Below are 20,996 nucleotides of genomic sequence, written 5' to 3' on the forward strand. Positions count from 1 at the left end.
CTACATCTTACATCACACAGGACCCTGAAAAGATCTGGGAAATGTGCTGCAAGGCAAACATTTCCAGCTGTTCCACTGAAAGCAAATCTCAGCAAGTGCCTCCCTGTGGCCTTCCAACTGGGAATATTGGGGGCTTGCTTATTGAGCCAAACAAAAAGCCTCACTGCTTCAAGCCTTCAACATCCACCTTTGTATTTAAAATGTCTAATCACAAGCAGAGTGCAATATGTGGCAGCCYTCTAGGAGCTGTTCCTCAAGGTGGTTTTCCATTTTTTTATTATTTAGCTCCGTGGTCAGCCTACCTTGGTGCCAGGGTTTACTTAACCTTAATCTTGTGAACAGGCTTATTGAATTTGGCCAAGACCGGACTAATCTGTAATGAGCTCCAGGTTGCATGAGTCTTGGCAGAATGGTTATCCTCTGTGCAGTTGCATAATGGCCTGACCCCATGTAACCACTGCTTGTGCTGGCAGCGTCTTCAAATTACAGTCCTTTTCCAAGTTCTTGAAGTCCTGATCTGAAACGTCAGGCTTCACGGCGAGGCTGCCCATTAAGGTGTGCCCTGAGTGCTGAAACCTGGTGGCCTAAAAATGGCTCTAATCGACTTTTATCCTCTTCCATGGAGGAGGGGAGGGGAAAAGCGATGAGAAAATGCCAAACATTAAAAGCAGCCAGGGGCGAGGGAGAACAAAGGCACCTCCATCAGCAGTTGGATCTCAGAGAGGAAACTTCTCCCCGGAGCGACTGAGTGATGGGCGGAGGGTCGTGCCCGCTCCGCTTCCGCTGGTAATGCCGTGCGGGTGATGGGGTATGAGCCAAATCCTGCCCTCCGGGGAGGGTGTGGGAGGAAGAAGAGGGTGTTAGGGGTATGGTGGTTGGCACCCATGGGGAAAAGGGCTAGTACCCCCCCTCTGGTTCCCTAAATAATGTGCTGGCTCACCTGGGGAGTCGTGGGGCTCCAGGCCGTGTCGTTCCTGCCGGGTTTGGGATGAGACAGAGTCAGACATATCAAGGACATCTTGCATCAAAGGCAAGTGGTAGAATTGCCTTTGAGACATTTCCCACAGCCGGGATCAGGTTCGGGGGCCGTCTCCGCTGCGCTGCAGGGACGAGGGGTTGCTGAGACATGAGTGGTTAGTACCACTTTTGTTCCCAGTTCTGTTACACTAGGGGAGCACGAAGCCAGTGGTGTTCGTAGCTGTAAATGGTAATCTCGGGGAGGGGGGCAGGTTGTGCAAGAACCAGCAGCACTGGAGGGCTGCCTAAAACCATGGTCCTGGAAACTCTTCCCCTTTGGAAATTTCTWGGTATTTTTTGTTAACTAATAAGGGATTTTAACAAGGAAAAGTGGATGGACTTTTGGCAAGGCTTTTACTATAAATAAATAAAATGTGCTGGAAATCGATAACTTAGCAAACATCTTCTTTATATACTCAGACATAAGGAGATCTGAACAAAATGTTTAAATTTGCAGTGAATTGGCTGGGATGGGGCATTTTGAGGGAATGTGCAAGTTTTGCCACACTCAACAAAGATTTTTGGCTAATGATATGAGAGAAAAAATCCAGAAAGTGTTAAAACATTTCACTTTGACTCTGAAATGAAATACTGTGCCTTGGAAATGCTGAGAGGTTTCACCTAGATTCAAACTCTGATCTTTTTTTTGCCTGAGGTGGTATTTTTWCATTTGAAGTTGCCCTGGAATCTTCTTAAAAAATAATAAAAAAGAAAAACTAGAATTAATCCTGAAATGAAAATAAAAGATCTTTTTGAGATTGAACAAAATAATTTACCTTAAACGAAAATGAAGCCTTTTGTTTTAATTTGTCATAAGTCTCAGCAATGATTCAGATGTTGGTTGAATTTAAGTCAGTTTTATTCCCTTCATTTACTTCTGTTCAGCTGCTTGAGAAATCCATTATTTGCCTGCTTCTTACTGAGTATCTAATGATGAAAATAAATTGTTATTGCTTTTTATTGTTCTTTTCCCATAAGGCTGACACAGCAGAGAGAAGGAACCGGATACTTTTCCTTACTAGCATGACACRGGGCAGATATTGTTTATAGCACTTCGGCTACAGTCTTCTGCAAGCCAGCAGAAATCAGGATCATTAAAGACAGAATTGAGAGACCATGAGGTTGCATAAACTAATCGAGGACAAAACTTGTCACACAAAAATTTTGTAACGACCGATGCATGAGAAGAAAGAATCTGGCTTGGATTTCGCATACCCAGTAGTTAGCTGGAGGAAACGATCCTTTTGCAAAAATTAAAAAACGATCATGCCTTGTTTGGAGAACATGGAGCCAAATATAGACCCTATCGCATTTCCTTCCCTCCTTCTTCCGAAGCTCGTCCTTTTGAAGTGCATTTAAATGGGATGTGGATAATTGAGTGTGCGAATGACCAAATGAGCGCTCTGTTGGTTTAACCAATTGGTCTCAGTTGCTGATTCCTGTTTTGTTTTGGATGATTTTCAGCCCAATTGCCCTGTCAGTTACAATTAGAGCCATTAATATGACAGCTTAAAGGTCACAAATGACTTTCCCCAGTCGCCTGCACAATGACAGCCAGGAGATATTCACAACACACTGTTTTCAGCTCCGTTATTGTGTGTCGATAGCTTGCTTGAATTGATGGAAATTGCAAATCATTGTGTTGAACTGATCAAAAGGAACAGGCGACTTGTTTCACAGGAGAATGATTGACTGAGAAATGAAGYTGCCAAAACAAGTAACATTTGGATGAACTTTTCTTAATTAGGCGAGAAGGCTCCTGATTCTGTATAAGGGGGAAATTTTAAATTGTTAGACTTCCTCTATCATGCTAAAGCTGCACAAAAAGGAAATAGAAGTAGGATAGAATAGGATGCATACTGTGACTTACTCAGCTGGTRTTTCGTGTGGTTAGAGTAACGGTTGCCATTGTTTTAGGCTAGGTGCATGTATATGAATAGTCTCTTCCATCCAAGATTTGCGCCTGTGGGGAAGAAAYGAAAAATAGGAAAGAGAACAACACAAAACTGAAGGGAATACATTTGGCTTYTTAAGTTTAATGGAGGCAAGGTCCATGAAGGCTGCCTGGCAGTTGTGCTGATCACAATTGCTAAGATAYCTGGCCGTGCACATTTCCTCTCGTTTTAACCTATCTACTCAGGTTAACCCATTACGATCACCTCGGAGGACGGCACCTAAGAACATATGAGAGAGGCCTGGCAATGTTCTACCTAATCCTGAAAGCTGGGCCTGGGTGGGAGATCTTTCTCTTTTTCGCAACTCAGAAAACTTAAGAACTATTTTGAAAGTTCTGGGTGGGAATTACATTTCAGACATTTTCTGCTCTTTTACCACTGTGCAGATAAGGCATCAAACTCCTGCGTCTSGCAGTCTCTTTACAAGAGGGAATTTTCTGGTCATGGTGTGACCAAAATAGTATCAGAGGAAATGTTGTCGGGTTGTATGTTTGGCCTTTTGTAGGAAAACCAAGACATAAGGTATCCAGACTGCCTGGATCAGTCCATCATTGAACTCTGTAGACCCAAAACCTAGCTGGAAGACAACAGTCAGTGATAGTTCACTCACAAAACAGAAGATTGTGTCTGGTGAGGCAAGGGTCTTATTTGTGACTTAGTGTTGTTTGATATTTTCCTTAACTGCTTGGATGATGGAAAAGAGAATATGCAGATTCGATTTGGAGATGACACCAAGCTGGGGAGGGCTTGCAAGCAGACTAGATCGTAGGATCAGATTTCCAGGTGAGTTTACATGAACTGGGGAAGTGGTGTGAAAAGAACAATTCACAGTTTGATGAAGACAAACATCAAGTTCTGCAGCTTGGCAGAAATGACTGCATGTGCCAGTGCAGAATGGGAAACTGCACTGGGTAAACRACCTGCAGCACTGCTCGGCAGAGCAGGTGTAGAAGGTCACAAGCTGACCATGAGTTAGTGACACTGTGATTTATGCAGAAGAGGCAAATGTCACACCTGRATGTATAAATAGGACCATAACCTGCGAGATGTGACAAGTAATCCTTCCACTTTACTCAGCATTCGAAAGACTGTGATTGAAGTACAGAATCTAGACTTGGCCACTGCACTCTGAGAAAGATTTAAGTCAAAGGGAGAAGCTCCAGAAAAGAGCAGTAAGAACAATCAGAAGTTGATTTGACTTTGAGGAGAATTTGAAAGAACTTGGATGAGAAACCTAAGTAAAGGCCCATTTTAAACTGTTTTCAAGAAGCTAAAATGTGTAGGAAGATGTAAATGATGTCGTTCAGGCAAGAAACATAAGCATGAACTTCAACGTGGACGTAAATGATAATGTAGGAAAATACATGAATAAATTACCAACAGAGGCTAAAGTCCACTTAATGGAAGATTTTTAAGTACTGGTTGGACAAACTTTTGTCAAGAATGACAATGATATATTTGATGCTACTGAGAAGCACAAGTTGGAGGTCTCCATGTTTTCCTGCTTCTTTAGGGAGAGCTGAATATTTCCCTCCTCCCACCCTCCTTGTGTTTTAATAATGAAACTTTGACATTTACGTGAAGTGCTGGTACTTTGTGAAGAATTGCTCAAAGATAGATATTTTCATCAAGCAGTTGCTGGACGGTTTGCAGCCCGCTCAGAGGCTGTTGGGCACGACTTCCAGTTAAGTTTGTAAGAGTTTTGTCTGAAAAAAAGGAGTTCAAGTCTGGTTTTGTTGGATTGTACAATATACACAAATTCTCCATTTATTTCTACAGAAGCAGCACTGTATGCAGGCTTCCATTAGGTSCACAGGTCAGTGTGTTGCACAGAGTTTATTCTCTATTTGAAGAGAGAGCTGGCATTTTTGAAAAAACGAGCAGCAGGAGACCTTTCTCTATCAGTATGTTTCCATCCATGTTTGGCTAACACAATGAATACAGATGTAATAGGAAACTTTTGATTATCTATAGAATTTTTCTGGGACAACTTCAAAGCTCTCTGTGGTTAGTTATATTCTCAGACTTAAAATAGATATGTCTTGTGTTCAGAACTTTTACTTAATTTTCCGGTTTAATCTATTGGCCAAACATCATTAATGCTGTCTTTGAGGCATGGTACAGCTTTGATGGAGTCTTTTTTTAATTTGCTCCAAATGCTGGCCATCACCCTGTGCAGTCATAAACAACATCCTGTCTTCTAATGAGAAAATTCAAGTTATTGTAGTCACATGTCTTGGGAACATACATGGTAGTGCCTAGAAGAAAAAAAGTACCAGCTTTGCTTACCTCCCATCCCCCAGTTACCACAGGCATTTGGATTATTGACAAGGAAGAGAAGTTTCCAAAATTAAGATATTCAATGAAAAATCAGCATTGCCTGGGGTGAAAATGAAGTAATTCATTTCATATATATATCTTTTTTTTTCATAGTCTGCTTTCATAAGTTGTCTTTTTTTACCTATAAGCATTTTAAAAACTTTATTCTAAATGCCCTGCTGGTTCATCAGCTGTTAGGCTTAACTATTTCTAACAAATTCAGATTTGTAGAAGAATCTGACCTGTTTGAGTTTTAAGTGTGAGATGAGGATACTTCATTAGATACCCAATAATATTCATACCCTATCCATTGCTTTCCTCTATTTCCCATCTCTGTAAAACTTTTTTGTTTAGAATTTAAGTTCATGTTTGTGTGATCATGAAAAGCTTGGCAAAAGTTGGTCCTGGAAGTGTTAGGAGTCCAGCACAGTAGAAGATATGCTAGGTTGGCATTTTTTTTCCTGTTACACTGTGTGCTTAAGCTGCAGTTTAAACATCTGTGGAAGATCTGGGAGAGGGCTTCTGGTCAGGAGGTGCAGCCCTGCGTTTCATCCTGTTTTTCAGATGATAATRCAGCAATGGGATAGTCCTGGCACCGGGAGGGTAAATGCACAGCTCCACATCAGAGCAATATGTGCTTTTAGAGCACCTTACTCCTTCGCCATTGGGAAACCTGTCTCAGAGGGGAACATCCATGCTGCAACAAATGGTCTTTCTTGGCTCTGGGCTCGTTGGTAACCAATATATAAACACTTGATAGCAGTTTAAACAGTGTAGACATGTCTGAGGTCTTGTCCATGTGGGAGCACTGACTGGCAGAAACACACAGTAGGGATACAGGATGAGAAGATGGTTCACGGTACGCTTCTCTTCTTCCCACCAAATAAATTGGCATTAATCATTTCAAACTGCTRTTTGAAACAGCTGGTGTTGTACATGGCAGATGATCTCTGAGGGTACGACGGAGGGACTGTGAATAGGGATGTCGGTCCCTTGCTGTCCATACCTGTTCCTGAGGTTTCACCCYCAACCTCCGTGTCTTCACAGAGCATGGCTTTGTTGGCTACTCTGAAGAACTGATGTTTAACAACACGCTGCCGGACTACAGCCAGGGGGAGTCCTTCTTCACTGTTTTTGGAGTGTTTTTCCCAGCTGCTACAGGTACTGTAAGTTTTATTCTCCCCCCTTTTCCTCCACAGTTGCATCTYGGAGATGAGCCAAAACAGTCTGAGTTTCTCTGTGACGCTTAGTGGGGCAAACAGGATYGGTTTTGCTGAGCTGTCATGCCCAGCTGTGGCAGACTCATGCAACCAAGTCAAAATATACTGGCTTTCCTACAGTATCTCAGATTTTGCACACTTATCCCGTTCACTTAAATATGCTCTTCTTTCTCTCTGTAGTCAGAAATTCCTCATCAAAGCTATGAGTGTTGAGCTGCCATTGACTTGACTGTATGGTGTCCTCGTGACCAAAGGCAGGGATTAGGCACTGATCTTGGTTAATGTTATTTGGCCACTAGATATCAAGCCTTTTAGAAAGTGCTGATCACGATTTATCTCCTAAGATTTGGGCAGCAGCTCTTACTAGGTAAAYTTCATGATTTCATTTTACTGAAAGGGTAGGAGGTGCACCGGAGGACTTTACGTTCGACCTTATGGGTGGCAGAGCCAGGCCGATGCCCTGTCGCTCAAGACGCTAGCCCACCGCTCTCCGCACTTCCCTCCTCTCGGCGTTATAGATGTTTCTTTGCGCGAGGGTGTCAGCAGAGCTCGGCCGCTGCTGTCTCCCTGSTGCTGATTGCACCAGCTTTCCTGGTGTGACACTTTGTGCATGATGCAGGCTGGCGGCGTGGCATGTAGGGTACCATTGCTTAGCTTTCCTGTTGACGTGTTTGTTAAACGCTATCAGACACTTCAGTGTTATTCAGTCTCTTAGATTAGGAGGAAGATCGATGTCCACTTTCTGAAGCTGGCAATCTCTAGCRGGAATGAAATAACTATCAATTTGGGTTACAATACCTTTTGTTGATGCTGCTTTTTAAGCTGTAAAAAGTCCTCATTATAAGCAGTTTCCATAGCGATGAATCCTTGGATTTTAGAATGAATTTGCAGAGGATTAGCTCTAAGCAACTAGCTGAAAGTTGTTTGCAGAAATGCTGCAATACAGCGAGACAAACTAAAAGGCTTCATGAAACACATGAAATAAAGGAGTGYTCACCTAGCATAAAAAGTCACTTTGTCCTCGTGCAGACTCAATGGATATGAAGAACTGACGTGTCCTGGTCTTCCTCTTCATTGCAGCCCAGCTGCAGCAGCAGGGCTACCCAAGCTTTCTGGAGAGACCAGCCAGAGGAGATTCGTTTCTGTGGCTGGCATGGCATTTCARGAGAAGGCATTGCTCCCTTTTCCTGGAGCTCCCAGCAGCTCTGGGGACACTAATGCCAGAGTGTATTGGTGTAGGTGGTGGAATTGCAGTGGGGGTGGAGTGGGAGGATTTGCTGTGCCCAGTGCAGCACTAGACTGCRGTCAGTACCCTTTGCGGGTTGCCTTACAGCCTTCCTGTTTTCTGATTTTTTGGGGGTAGCCAGGATAGATGTCTGGTATACTTTAGAAGCTCTTGAATCCTCTTCCATCCTGTTGCCCTGCACAGTCCTGCAGTGTCCCAAGCCCTGTGTTCTCTTTGGCCTGTGGTCCTCCCTGACCATCCTTGGTCCTGCAAAGTTTTTTGGATCAATTTTCTTGTTTAGGTTGTATATTTTTCATAGTCTACCTCTAATTTGCTTGGTCAGGGGCAAATGGCTTCTGCACATGCCTAGGGAAAGTTTATTTKCTTCAGAAACTCTCTCTCCAGCTTGTCAGACTGGCTACTGCCTCCATGTATGCTTTGTCCTGGAAGACTTGCATGCCTGAACTATTGGCACCATGGAGAACTTGGCTTCTGCCCTCTTTCTTTATCATTTTTTCCTGGCCCAAGTGAGTCCCCCAGCCATGGAAACCTTCCTCATCAGTCTTGCCTGTGATGTTAGACAACAGCTTTTTCCAGCTCCCTGATTAYAGAAAAAGGAATATTTATGACAAAGCTGTGTCAAAAATTAGCATGAGTGTTATTAAATGGTTCTTCATCACTGTTAATGCTCGGCTGCTAGGAAGAAGGCCAAAGCTAATAGATACAATTTATTTAAAGCCCTGGCAGCCTGTTGCTTTGTTAGTTAGCAGCAGCAATACCAGAAGCAACATTAAATATTCTCTGAAAATACAGTTTGGGGTTATGAATAATTGCTTCAGTTGCTGCACAGTGTTTACATGTGCTTTATCTGATTGCTTTGTTGTYTACCAGATTTAAAATATTTTTGTGTAGTAGCAGTTCCAGTGGTACCATATAACTTAGCTGTCGTTCCTGTTACTACTGTTTGTAGCACTGTAGGTTTTAGGAGCCTCATGCAAGAAAATGGAGTGTTATGTTAGGTGCTCTACAAGAAAGTACTTGTGATCTGCTTAAGAAAATTTAAGAAGGCAAGAGATGGGAGTAAAGACAAATGGGGAACCCCGTGTAGTTTCAGGAGTGTTGGGAATAAAGTGTACATCTGCTAGGAAGTAGTGCAGTGCCTGTATRGATATGGACTGTAGTTCCCCCATTTCCTGCCTAATTCCCACCGCATTGCGGGTGGGAGGATCCTCCTTTCTGCGCTGCTGCGTGGAAGCAGTCTCAGCCTGCCRGCAGGAGAGGTGGGCTTTGAGACTCAAGGTGACATCTCAGAGATGGTTTTGGCTGTGGCATTAATAGCAGACAGGAGAGAGGTGATGCAATTGCCAGTGCTCYTCATGGAGGGCAGCCGGCATCGTGCGGGAGCGTTTTGTGAGAGCGATCAGCCAGCATGTGGCCATCTCACTGGGACATCTGTGCGGGAAGGAGCAGGAGGCACTCATGGACAGTGCTCAGCAGGCTCTGCCTCCACATTGGGCTCTTGCACYGTGTCCAGCCCAGCACTGTTCTCACAGTTATTCTTGGGAAGTTCCTGTTATCCTATTTTGTGTATGAGTAGTGCTGAACTTAAAGGTCTTCCAGGCATTTCTAGGGTTTTGTTCCCATTTCTGCAATGACTAGCCTGAAGCATTGCAAACAAATCCTTTGGTGTCAAATCAAATACAACAGAAATCCAGGGAGAGTTTCAGTGAAACAATATGATGTTTAGTTCTAAGGAGTTACTTTGAGCCAGTTTGAAATGTTAATTTGACCCAAAGCAAAATGTTCTGTTTTGCTTTTATTTAAATGTTTTGTTTACTCTTTTTAATTTTTGGCATATTCTAGTTTTGAATCTAAGATGCTCTTTGGCTAATAGGAAATTTAAAACAAAAATAGTTTAGGAAATTATGAAAGAAGATATTTGGGTCTTTCTGAAATGAAATGTTCCTCTTTGAAGTGAAATGATTTGGCTATCTTCAGGATAAATTCTTTCTTCTCCATCTGAAATTGTTACCTGAATTCAGYTTATTTAAGTTTGGTCTCTGGGATTCGGTGAAAAGTGTTTTAGTTGTCTGTTTTCAACAGAAATAACATTGAAATGGAAGAAGTATAGGCTAGATCTAAAAGCTACTCCTGCAGAGGCAGAGGTCCTTGGGAGACCCATTGGGGAGCCCAGTTTTGGGCTGGGGACCTAGCAGAGTTGGAGCCTGCTTGGCCCTGGAGCTGTTTCAGGTGGAGAGCTTCAGCATAATGGAAAAATCATTCCTGTCTCCAGCCTTTCATGAATTGGGAGCTAATACTAAAGGCYCTGCGTGGAAGGGATGAGCGATGCAGCACGCTGTAGGAACATACGCTGCATTGTCTAAAGATGTATGAGCCCAGACGCATCATCCTCGCTCCACCGAGCAGTTCATCCTGGTGTGACACAAGGCAATTCCTGCCCTGTCCCTTCCCAGCGAAGGGCCAGTGGCTTCCACATCAATCCTAGGCCTGGGAATTCGAGAGCTCCRGATAAAAGTCCATTGGCAGTACCAGCTTGGCTATTCTCCTGACCCAATGCCCAAGTGAGGCAGACTGACTCCTGCAAACATCCTCCTTTGACTATTTTTTTCCATATCATATTATTTTCTCAATTTCTTTATATTTTATTGCTATAAATCCAGCAACACTGTTATCCCAGTTTTACAGTTGAGTGGTGGTAAGCAGGGACAGGGCCATTTGCTTCCTGGGTAATAGCTGTTTAAACCATTTCAGCTGGTTATATAGTGCAGCTGGCTTTATTTCCCAAAGTTTGTCATTGAATAATAGAGAAGTAGCTAAATGATCCAAAATATACATACAGAGGTGGCCTGAATGTGAATACATGGGCATGAAAGACTCAGATTTGCTGATTTAGATCAAAAAGACAAAAATATTTGTTATGGAAGATGCGGACATACCTATCTAGATACTTAGAAGTTGTAGGCATTAATCAACAGATATTTTTCTAAGTCATTGCGAATACTCTCTTAAAGTGCATGTTTCACTGCCGTGAAGTGATAAGCAGACGCTCAGCTTTCCATCTGGCCAGGGCTGTGCACGTGGAAGGACTCTCAGGAGCTGCCTGCCCACATTCAACTCAGCGTTGCACAGTGACAGCAGCAGCAGCCCCAAACTGTCAATGCCGCTTTAAAATGAAATTCAACATTTCTGCTGTGCGGAGAGTGGTTTTYTTTCCTACTAAATCCCAAAGGTGTTCTGTTTAATGAAAGACGTGTGTTGTCATGTGATACAAAAAAGTAAGACAACGATGTTTGAAGCGGTGTTACTGGAAAATATCATCGTACTGAAACCCGTTCTGAAACAGACCATATCTGGCACTTGCAAAATGACAGCAAATAGATTTAGAAGTTTTGGKCTAAGTTATCAAATGATGTAAACTGGCACAACTCCATTGAAGTCTGTGGAGAGGTGCCAGCTTACATCACTGGAGAATTTGGCCCTTTTTAAAAATTAGCTACAATTCTTATCTAAGATTTTCCATTCCTCATCTCTTGGGTGAAGGAAAAAACCTTTTATGCTTTGTAGTAAATTTTCTGGAAAATGCAGCGGGTGTTTGCGGGCAGTTGTATCTGCAATTACAAACCTTAGCTGGTGAAGTTATAAGCCAAAGCTGGTAGAGCTGATGATTGTGTCTAACTGACCATGTAGGTGGTCCCCTCATACACATATCTACTGCCTGGATGATTCCCAGGACAGGATTACACTGGGAATAGCTGCAGTGTACAGACTGTCTCAGCCATAATTTCCTGGCTGAGTTGACCATGTTTTCACGCTTCCTTGTCCAGAAGCTTTGTCATTATCTGCTGCTTTGCAAGATAATAGCCAGTGTGGAAAATCCAGCCCGCTATCTCAGTGAAACAGAAAGGTGGATAATTTTCTCTCTGGACTATCTGCAGATATTGTTACTTGAGTTCAGAAAGGATTGGCCACTTCCTTAGGGGACAACTTTATGTCTAGAGAAAGCAATGTCCCAACTTCTCTTCTTAGTAGAATTTACATTTGCAAGTGTAAGCTTTTTCTTCTTATGAGTAGTTAGAGTTAATGGGAAGGCTGTTTCTGGCTATTTGCAAGTCAGATCAGTTCTTTATTTGGCTGGGAGTGACAGAATCCATTGATGATGGAGTTTGTTCGGTTTTATGAAAGGAAGCAGGTTGTTGTTTCATTGAAAAGTGTGGTGGTTAGTCTGTTGCTCACAAAAGAGCTTCTCAGTACTGATCTTTGGCAGCTGCCATTCTGTCTGGAAAATAACTTTGGGGGATTTGTAGAGAGGTATCTTTGGCATTGTGCATACTTCTATACGAGCAGATTCGTATCCGGTCGCATCCAAGGCTTAGTTGTGGCGTGGRGGAGAAAGCATAGGTATATGTGGCTGAGAATATCCATGTTGATTCTGTCTGTAATGGCCTCAGCCTTTAGCAGTGAAATCCTTGATACGCTGGTGGGCTCCTAGGGGTCCTGAGAGAGGCTCTTGGTGTGCACTGGCTCTGGTCTGACCCCTAGTCGCTGCAGGACAGGAGGTCATCTATCTCAGGATTCCATTTATGTGGGTGGTAGCAAGTCTTTGCTGGCTGCTCCTCACTCTGTATGCATCTGTGGGAGTAAGATAATGGGCTGATCTGGGCCGTGCAGTTGTCATTGCACAGATGACTCACTTCTTCAACTTTTTCTCGTGTTCAGTCCAGAAAACACCATTTTGGTGTTTCCCCAGTGCTTTGCTGAGGTAAGAGCTTGGATGAGGAAGAGGTGAGTCAAGCTCAAGCTGGAGGATTTCGAGATGGTGCCAAAAAACTGGAAAACTTGGGAAACTTGTCCAAAAGGCACATTAGATTAACAGCTGTCCTTCTGACAACAGCTTGCTGCCTTTGGAAGAAAGGTTCAGAGTATTCTCTGTTTTCTGCTTTGCCCCTGAATTGCAAATATGTCAACAGAAGATGCCTTATAGATGTTTCATTTAGCCTGGTATTTGTGACAATTTCCATGGACTTCTGCCTGCTGGGAGCTGCAAAATGACAAGAGCCTGTAGGAACTGAGGAGCAGTTGTTGGAGTTTGGCCCAGTGGTGAAGAATCAGACGTCTGCTGGGTGGGCCCAGAATGATCAAAGAAAAAAAAAAAGTCCTCCATCCTGATCTGATGTATTTGGCAACATGTGAGTGACTTGTGTACATTAACATGCCGTCTTCACTCACAGTGAAGAGAGGAAATGTTCTGATTCCCACTTAACAAGGAAATGGAGCTACGAAGAAGCACAGTAAGCCTGAGACAAAACAGGGAGTTGAGCCCATATTCCAGGGTTAACAGCCTAACCATTTCTCTCTGTTGGTAGCTGATCTGTAATTATGCAAAGCCTTCAGAGAAGGCACTCTTTGGGCTGAATTCTGTTGGAATAGGAATAAGTTCCCTCCCATGACTCCTGTCTACCATCTGTCTCAAGTGAAAATCCACCCAAGTGACAGTAGGTTCATGTTCAGGCTTTAAAGTGCAATGGCTTGTTTCTGAACTAGAGCTGTAGTAACTTACTTGCAACCTCAGAGACTGACTTCATCATTCTTATACAGTATTAAAATGATGAATTGCTGCCGAACTTGGCAGTTGAATGGCAGAACAGCATTCAGTCCCGTGCGCTTCAGGCTGGCAGATGCTACGAGTGTTGCGGAGTTGGCGTGTTCCTCCTCATTGTTGTTCTCCAGTGATCTCACCCTGCCTCCCAGCAACTGTCCCATGAGCACGGCTGACTGGCATCTGGCCCACCAGTCCTTATGAAGAAGTTAGTATGACATAGGAGGAATGAGATAGTTACGGACAGAAATTAATGTCTTAAAGGGACTCTTCTGTCCTGCTTTCAGACTGTCCAGATTCTCATAGGGATTCTTAATCGCAGATAGGGTTTTTTTAGCTGTTATCTGAAGTGTTTTGGGAAAAGTTTTAGCATAATTTGAYCAGAAAAGATGAATTTCTTGCCAAGTCTTCTATGACTCCCTCTTTAACTGTGGGCAAAGACTCTTGACCCTTCTGTACATTGGGTTCATAGACTCAAAATGGAGAATGTAATCCGTTGCTTCACGCTTTGCTCCATCTTTTTTCCCTTTCTTGCTTCCTTAGATGGTAATTTTTTAGGATAAGGACTGTCCCTGTTTGTACAATACGCTGTACTCTGGCCTAAAATAACAGTTCAGTACTTTGTTCTTAGTTCTGTCATGTGTTTTCTGTGTGACGTTGGGAAAAACACTTACCCTTTCAGTGCTTCTATTTTCCTATCTGCAGAGCAGAGATAATGCCTACTTTGCAGGGCAGTAAGTAATGCTTGCAACGCCGATCTTTGGGTGGAAGGTGCCACGTACGTGCAGGGCAGTGTTATTCCATCAGTTAAATGTGCGTGTGATAATCATTAAACACGGACAGTGCGAGTCATTTTGTAATAGCTGTTGTCCCTCATGAATGTGGGGGCATATAATAGAATTGGGTCTAACTGGCTGTGTCTGGGTTGGGTAATATGCCCTGCTGAATGCACTGCTGTGATGAACGGTAGCATTTTTCTTTTCAACAATTGGGCAGCACTGTCTTCTGTGATGTTTGCTTAAAGATAAGATGGGTTTTGTTCAGATTTCTGCTTTCCCCCCGCCCTGCAGCATTGTTCAAACTGGACAAAGGGTTYTCTGTGGATGTGCTAGTGGTAGCTTGTTTCCATTAAAGACATGAACAGTTACTTTGCAAGCAATAGATGGGAACCAATGTTCATATTTGTGGCAATGGAAAGAAATGATATACCTATCATTCTGCATCAATTGAGTCAATGATTAGCTCTAAATTATATGTTATAATATATTTTATATACTCTATAATTTATTATATTAAATTATATTTATGTCTACAAAATACAGGTGTGATGGCTGGGTTCAATATGAGTGGAGATCTCCAGAAGCCTGCTACCAACATCCCCCTGGGTTCTCTGGCAGCTATAGGCACCTCGTAAGTAATAGATAGGGAAGAACTTACCATTTGGAGCCTGCCTGGGCTGTGAGCAATCCATTTCATATTCCCATCAACCTTTTATTACTCAGCCATCTGGAAAATTGAAGTCTGGCTCGCATTCAAATTATCATCCGTTACCGCCACCTACTCTGGATAGGTTAGAGAAGAGATTCATTAATGCAGATATAATCAATTTTTGCTCGCCCTTCCCCCTGCCTCTGCCAGGTGGGAGGTTGCACCACTGCTCTCAGGCTGTCCCAGAGCAGAACATAAGGTTCATGAAGGCCTGGGGCATGTTGTTTCATCACCCATCATACTATCTCACTCCTGGCCCTTTTTGCTATTGATCTCAAAGCGCTTTCGGGGGGGGGGGGGGGGGGGGAGGAAGAAAATATGATTTTTATTACTTGGGAAAATGGGGTCAAGAGAGGTAAAATGACCTACCCACTTGAGAGGCCACTGGAGCTGAGGTGGCCGCATCTAAGAGCAGTGTGCTCTCCCCAGGAAATGAATGTTAGGTATTAAAAAAACCTCAGGAGGTTCCTGCCTCTTTTCGTTGCTACCTAAACTACTTTTGAAAATACTACCTTTAATTATGTACCCGAGTTCAGACAGAAAGCAAAGCCTTTCTTAATTGAGAGGAATTCCTGCTGTAATTGGTGTTTGTTTTTCTTCAAATTAAGGGATTTCAGACAACATAGAAGTATCATGGACTAATTGACTGTGGCTGTTCACATCTCTGCTGTCTGGACTTTACAGATAGACTAGTTTATTCCTCCAGCTGAACACTGGAAAAAAACAGAGCCATCACAGGAGATCATGACTGGCAAAAGGTGGAGGCTGTAAATCACAGAATCATAGAATCAGTAAGGTTGGAAAGGACCACACTGGGGTCTTCAGCATTGCTGCCAGGTCAGGGAACCTGTGCGCACGCAAGATTGAGTTATTCCTCTTACGTGCACACCAAGAGCATGCTCTAGAGCACAGATTTCTGTGTCTCAGGACTACCCTATGGGTCACTCTGTAGCTGTCCCTCGTGCACTACAGTCGGTAAGTTATGTGCACAGCTTAAATTTAGGCTGATGTGCAAGAATAGCTCATATAGAGGGATCGAAAGCTCAGCTTATAGCTATTTGGCCTGTATTGGGCTCTGCTAGTGGGTAAAATTCTCAATGGTTTTGTCTTGCTGGAAACAAATTGTTTGTCTTTGTTATTTGCAGATGGTTTCTATATATGGTCTTTGTCTTTTTGCTGGGAGCTGTTTGTACCCGTCAGTCACTCCGCTATGACTTTATGATAGCTGAGAAGGTAATGTAGTAATAACTTAGTGTGGTTTTGTATTATGGTGCTTTCAGATTTCCATCTGTGTTATTGAATGCTCAAACTTTTCCAAAAGCCTGGAGAATCTGGGCACCCATTTCTCATGGAGATTCAGGGGGATCTTCCCATTGCAAATCCCAGCATATGGTTGATTTGAATAGCTTTCCATTCACCAGAATATCCAGTAATGCTGAATCTTGGCGTAATCACCCAGTAACAGCTTTAAGAGCTAAAATATGCAAACGTGGTCTAATGATAAATGCTGTATTTTATTCAGTGTATCCTGTTGCACTGGTGAACCCTCAGACCAGACTGAAATCTCTCAAAAACCACACTGCTTATCTTTACTGAGTCAAGGAATCTTATATTTTCATATTTTATGTACTGTAATTGCGGTGTGAGCAATAGGATTATTAAACTCTGGACAGTTCACATTGGTGTATGTACATGAAGAAGGTTTGCCATGCTGTAGGCATGAACCTTATCATTGCAGGCCTTAAAAACAGAGCTAAGGATTTTAATGTTTGTCACTACCTTACCTTAAATGGAATATGGAATTATCCAAAATTCCGTGCTCACAATATTTGACACTACTTTTGTTCCTGCCACTTTTTGCTAAGGTGAAAAATTATCTCTATTACAGGGAGAAAAAAATGAGTCTACCTTCTTTAAGGCAATGTTTCTGTTATGTGAATGCGACAGGCTTAGTGAGTGAAAAGTGCAGGAACTAAAAGGTAATTTTAAATGAATCAGCTGAAGAGAAAGAGATTTTCAAGCTACATTTTAACTTCAAACCCCCCTGAGGGGAAAAAATGGAAAAGCTTCCCAGAAAAAGAGCGTGAAGATACTTAGTAGGGTTAAATATCAAAAACAAGAAAGGCAAATTCAGTTTTCTTTTCCCCGGTACAGTACAGAAGAGTGGTGCAATCCATGTATTCATGCTGCTGCTTTGACTTCTTACAAGCTGTTTTATATTTTAATGACTTTGTTTGGAAAGAGAGAGAGAATTCATTAGAAGTCGGGCATGCAAACACTYCATTTCTGTCAGTCACAGGTGAATGAGTGTTTGGCTCGTTTTCTGCCTTGCAAAACCTGCTTTCTTTATTAAACAGACAAAACAAGACACAGTAATTTCACTTATAATAGGCCAGAAGTGCCGTTTCTAACGAAGTGTTCATACTCTGTATGCTTAAAACCAACAACAGAAGCTTTCCTCAGCCTCAGCGAGGAGGACTCGTCCCCTCCAACCCTGATTGGAATGTCAAGTGCTACATTCAAATACAAGTGTTTTTGGCAACTCAAATAATATAGGAAGCCTGGCACAGCTGATCGTCTTTCAAGTAGTTCTCAAATAGGGCTGGTATTTTAGGAGAGGGGCAGGAAGTTATGCTTGTAAGATTCCCAGATCAAGCGTCTATTCATTTGTCTAATGGAAATTGATACCTGCTAATTTGTTTCTCTCCAGTTTCATCAGTCCCACAAGATAAAATGCACAAGAAAAGTAGAGTTTCATGGGGAAAAGAAATGTGCATGTATTTGAGCAGTAGGAGTTTGTACTGTTCTGAAACACAACATTAATTTTACATGCTTTCTTGAAACAGCAAGCATTTTATAGCTGTTTATCCAATCTCTTTTTTGCGGCACGCTGACTTCACAAGCAAGAAAAAGGCAGCTGTCTCTTGAATCGTCTTTAGACATGTAAATTTTTGTAATTGCTGCTAATAAAGCACACCTGACTTCAACAGCCACAGAAACTAAAAGGCCTCAGGAAGCTGCAGTGTGCTCTTTTGGACCTTATTTCCCAGGAGAGGAAGGGTGGAAGCGACGGACATGCAGGACTGAGGAGACCTGCATGCGGTGCTGTCCTCTGCCACCAGTCTTTCCTGGGCACTGCCAGCAAGTCACCCTACTGCATTCAGATGGGATGGATGTGGACCAAAATTCTGTTTTTCCCCCCATCTAGCCTTTGTTCTCTTCCGTTACCTGTGCCTTGAGTCTCTTTATGGCTAGCTTCCAGCCTTGGCACAGCAGCTGTTGGTTTGCAGGTCTTGGGTAGGTGAATCTGGGCCTTAGTCTGCTTGCCTGTGCCTTCCCAGATCTGGACAACGTGGTCCCAGCAGCACTCTGATGTCAAAGCTCGCTCACATGTAATGTTTGTATTGCGTGTTTTTCAATAGCCTGCACACAACCCATGATGCAGCTGCCTAGAGATCCTGCTTGGGCGTGCAGCAGGTGACACTGGGGACCTACCAAGAGGGGCCCAGTCCTCATTTCTGCTTGACAGACATTCAGAGCACTTCCATGTCCCAAGAAGCAGCGAGTGATGCTTTAAACTCTGCACTGAAGTTTTCCCCTCCAGTCTGCCTCAGCACGCTCCTCACATAGCTGACCCCCAGGCATTCAAAGATGTGAGCAATATATTGCGTATTTCAGCCAGTTCCTGTGCTTTCTGCCAAGCAAATTGTCCATTCGTATCTCCTCCAGGAGTCAGTAGAAACAGGACACGCTTCTATTTGGGACAGCAACTCACACATGATTTCTGCAAGTTCCCACTACAACCTTTTTACCAGAAAATAACCTAGCAAAACATTTCAGCTGCCCTTTCTCTGCTCCAGCAGCTCTGGCTCAGTTCATCAAGTACGTTATGGCCCAACTGTCTCATCCTCAGTAGCTGCCCAGCATTTTTCTAAAACTGCCCTTCTTTTAGAAGCCATGAGTGATGCAGAAGGAAGGGGCAGATGGATCTAAGATCCCTGCAACAGAGCCAGATACTAAACAAACACCCCACCGTGCCTGTTTCCTGCCATTTTGCCTAAAATGAGGTTGAGGAGGCGGACAGAGAACATTTCGTTTCTCCAGCTGACATGGAAGAKGTGAATAGCGGAGCAGATGGGTGTGCGACGAGTCGGAGAAATGAAGCAGTGACAGTGACAGCAAGTTCGGAAGCGTGGTGATGTAGTAAGTGGGAAGGATGGTGACTGAAAAGTGCAGGGTCAGGACAACTGGAGAAAATGGAAATCAAAAGAGAGATGGTTAGTCCAGGGCATCAGCGTGCTCTCTCTGTGACTTTGTTTCTGTGCTGGCACCGTGCTGCAGAGCAAGACTCTTCACCACGTTGGCACATGGGTCCTCTGCAAAACCAGATGGCACCTGCCATGACTCCCGGATTTCAGGCAGCAGAGCGCTGTGCAGTGCCCCGAGCATGCCAGTGCAGCTGCAAAAGGTGTCCAGGGAGTCTGGGAGGTAGCAGGACTTTGTCAGAGGCAGCTGAATAAAATGGCAAGTAGTTTGGTGAGCAGCAGCGCTGAGGAAGCCTTGCGCCCCCGGCCTTTCCCACGTGAGTCCTTGGGCTGCACTCATGCTCGAGGTTTCCTCAGGGGAAGGCTGCACTGCTTCGACAGACACTTCGAAAACAAGCCTCATTTCCGTAAAAAAATTGTTGAAAAAATTGTTATTAGTAAAGCAAAAGAAAGGTCCTAATATCTCTTAGACTTTAGCTSAGTTTGGTCTGCAGAGTATCTAGACGTCTCAGATCATGCCTTGCTTTCACCAARCTGTTGCAGCCCCACAGGGTTTCTACGCTGTGTTCAGCCAGCAGCTTTCCTTTCCCTCCTTCCCCGCGGGAAAAACTGGCCACTTGCGTGAGTAGCTTGAACGGGTGCTAGCCAGAAACCGCTAATCAGCCTTGTTAGCACTGGGGCTTTAAAGATTTTCAAGTTTCATGTTCACTTAAGGAAATTCTTTRCTCGTTGAAGACAGGAAAATAAGGTCATTGTATTGTATCCTTTGGAGTGTATTTCTTGAGATGTCATTTGTTGAAGTGGCGAGTTGGATTTGGTTTTACTGTGGATTTTCTTTCATGATTGGTTTTCCCCTTTGGGACACAGGGGCTTGTCTTCCTGTTTTGGATGGCTGGATCCCTGGGTAGCTTTTCCTGTACAATGCTCTCTGTATATAAGTGCTCTCTCCTGAAATAAACTCACTTCCAGTTACTTAAGGGGAATCTAATAGTTGTTGCTTTGCTACATTTGCTCCAAGTGAGAAAGAATTTCTTGGATATGAGCTCTGTCAGTACAGGATGTTCAGTATTAAATTACTTCTATGGGATAATTTTCCTGTATTAATTACTTGCACTTTATATCACAGACCACGTTCCTGCTTTTCCATGTCTTACTCTGTTCCTTTTGTAAAGTTATAAATATATGAATCACGTTAAAAAAAATATATTTAAAACTACTCAGGGGTTTTTAAAGAATACTGTAGTCAACTTTCAGTTACCTCTGCTTTTTCCAGGTGTCCTTGGTGGGTTTCTTGTTTTTGCTGGGGTTGTATATCTCATCCTTAGCCTCCTGCATGGGAGGGCTCTACGGAGCACCCCGGATCCTCCAGTGCATCGCCCAGGAGAACGTCATTCCTATGCTCGCCTTCCTTGGACGTGGGGTTAGTAATCCTTTCTGTGAAGTTAGTGTTAAGCCTTAACTGGAAGAAAAATYGATGATACAAGAAGCTGATACTGCTCTGTATCTAACGTGGGATGGTGGATGCATGAAATACAAGGAGGGACCGCTTGCTGGCTCCTTCCGTTCTTAGCTCTCCCCTGCCTTCCCACTCAGGGCAAAGGGCTTCAGCTGCTGTCCGAGCACTTCAGTGAACTGGGTTGTAACTACGTATGTATATATGTTTTTTCCTTCCTTCCTGAACTTTTTATTTGGGATCTTCCTATCTTCTCTGGTAACCTCATAGCTGAGTATGTGGCTAGTCCCAGCGCAGGGGGTTGAGTTTGTGCACACTGGAGAAGAGGATGCTGCTTTGTAACATGAGATTAAATGCTCTAAAAATAATAGAGAAAGAATAGATTTGAAAGGTTAATTTGCAGGGCTGCTAAGCTTTAGATATTCTTTGAAACCAAG

The 20,996-nt window shown here is 43.3% G+C and overlaps 1 protein-coding gene across 1 annotated transcript in view; it reads left to right on the top strand.

The window, feature by feature from the left end:
* Nucleotides 1–20,996, top strand: part of SLC12A8 (solute carrier family 12 member 8) — a 58,399-nt gene that overhangs the window by 21,080 nt on the left and 16,323 nt on the right. Inside the window, exons 5-8 of the mRNA XM_085310209.1 lie at nucleotides 6,339–6,452; nucleotides 14,676–14,763; nucleotides 15,987–16,074; nucleotides 20,380–20,526. Coding sequence (XP_085166335.1) covers nucleotides 6,339–6,452; nucleotides 14,676–14,763; nucleotides 15,987–16,074; nucleotides 20,380–20,526 — 437 coding nt within the window. The remainder of the gene's footprint in view (nucleotides 1–6,338; nucleotides 6,453–14,675; nucleotides 14,764–15,986; nucleotides 16,075–20,379; nucleotides 20,527–20,996) is intronic.

Source organism: Rhea americana, unplaced genomic scaffold (genome assembly GCF_003343005.1).
Source record: "Rhea americana isolate MKP2758 unplaced genomic scaffold, rheAme1 scaffold_313, whole genome shotgun sequence".
Lineage (NCBI taxonomy): Eukaryota > Metazoa > Chordata > Aves > Rheiformes > Rheidae > Rhea > Rhea americana.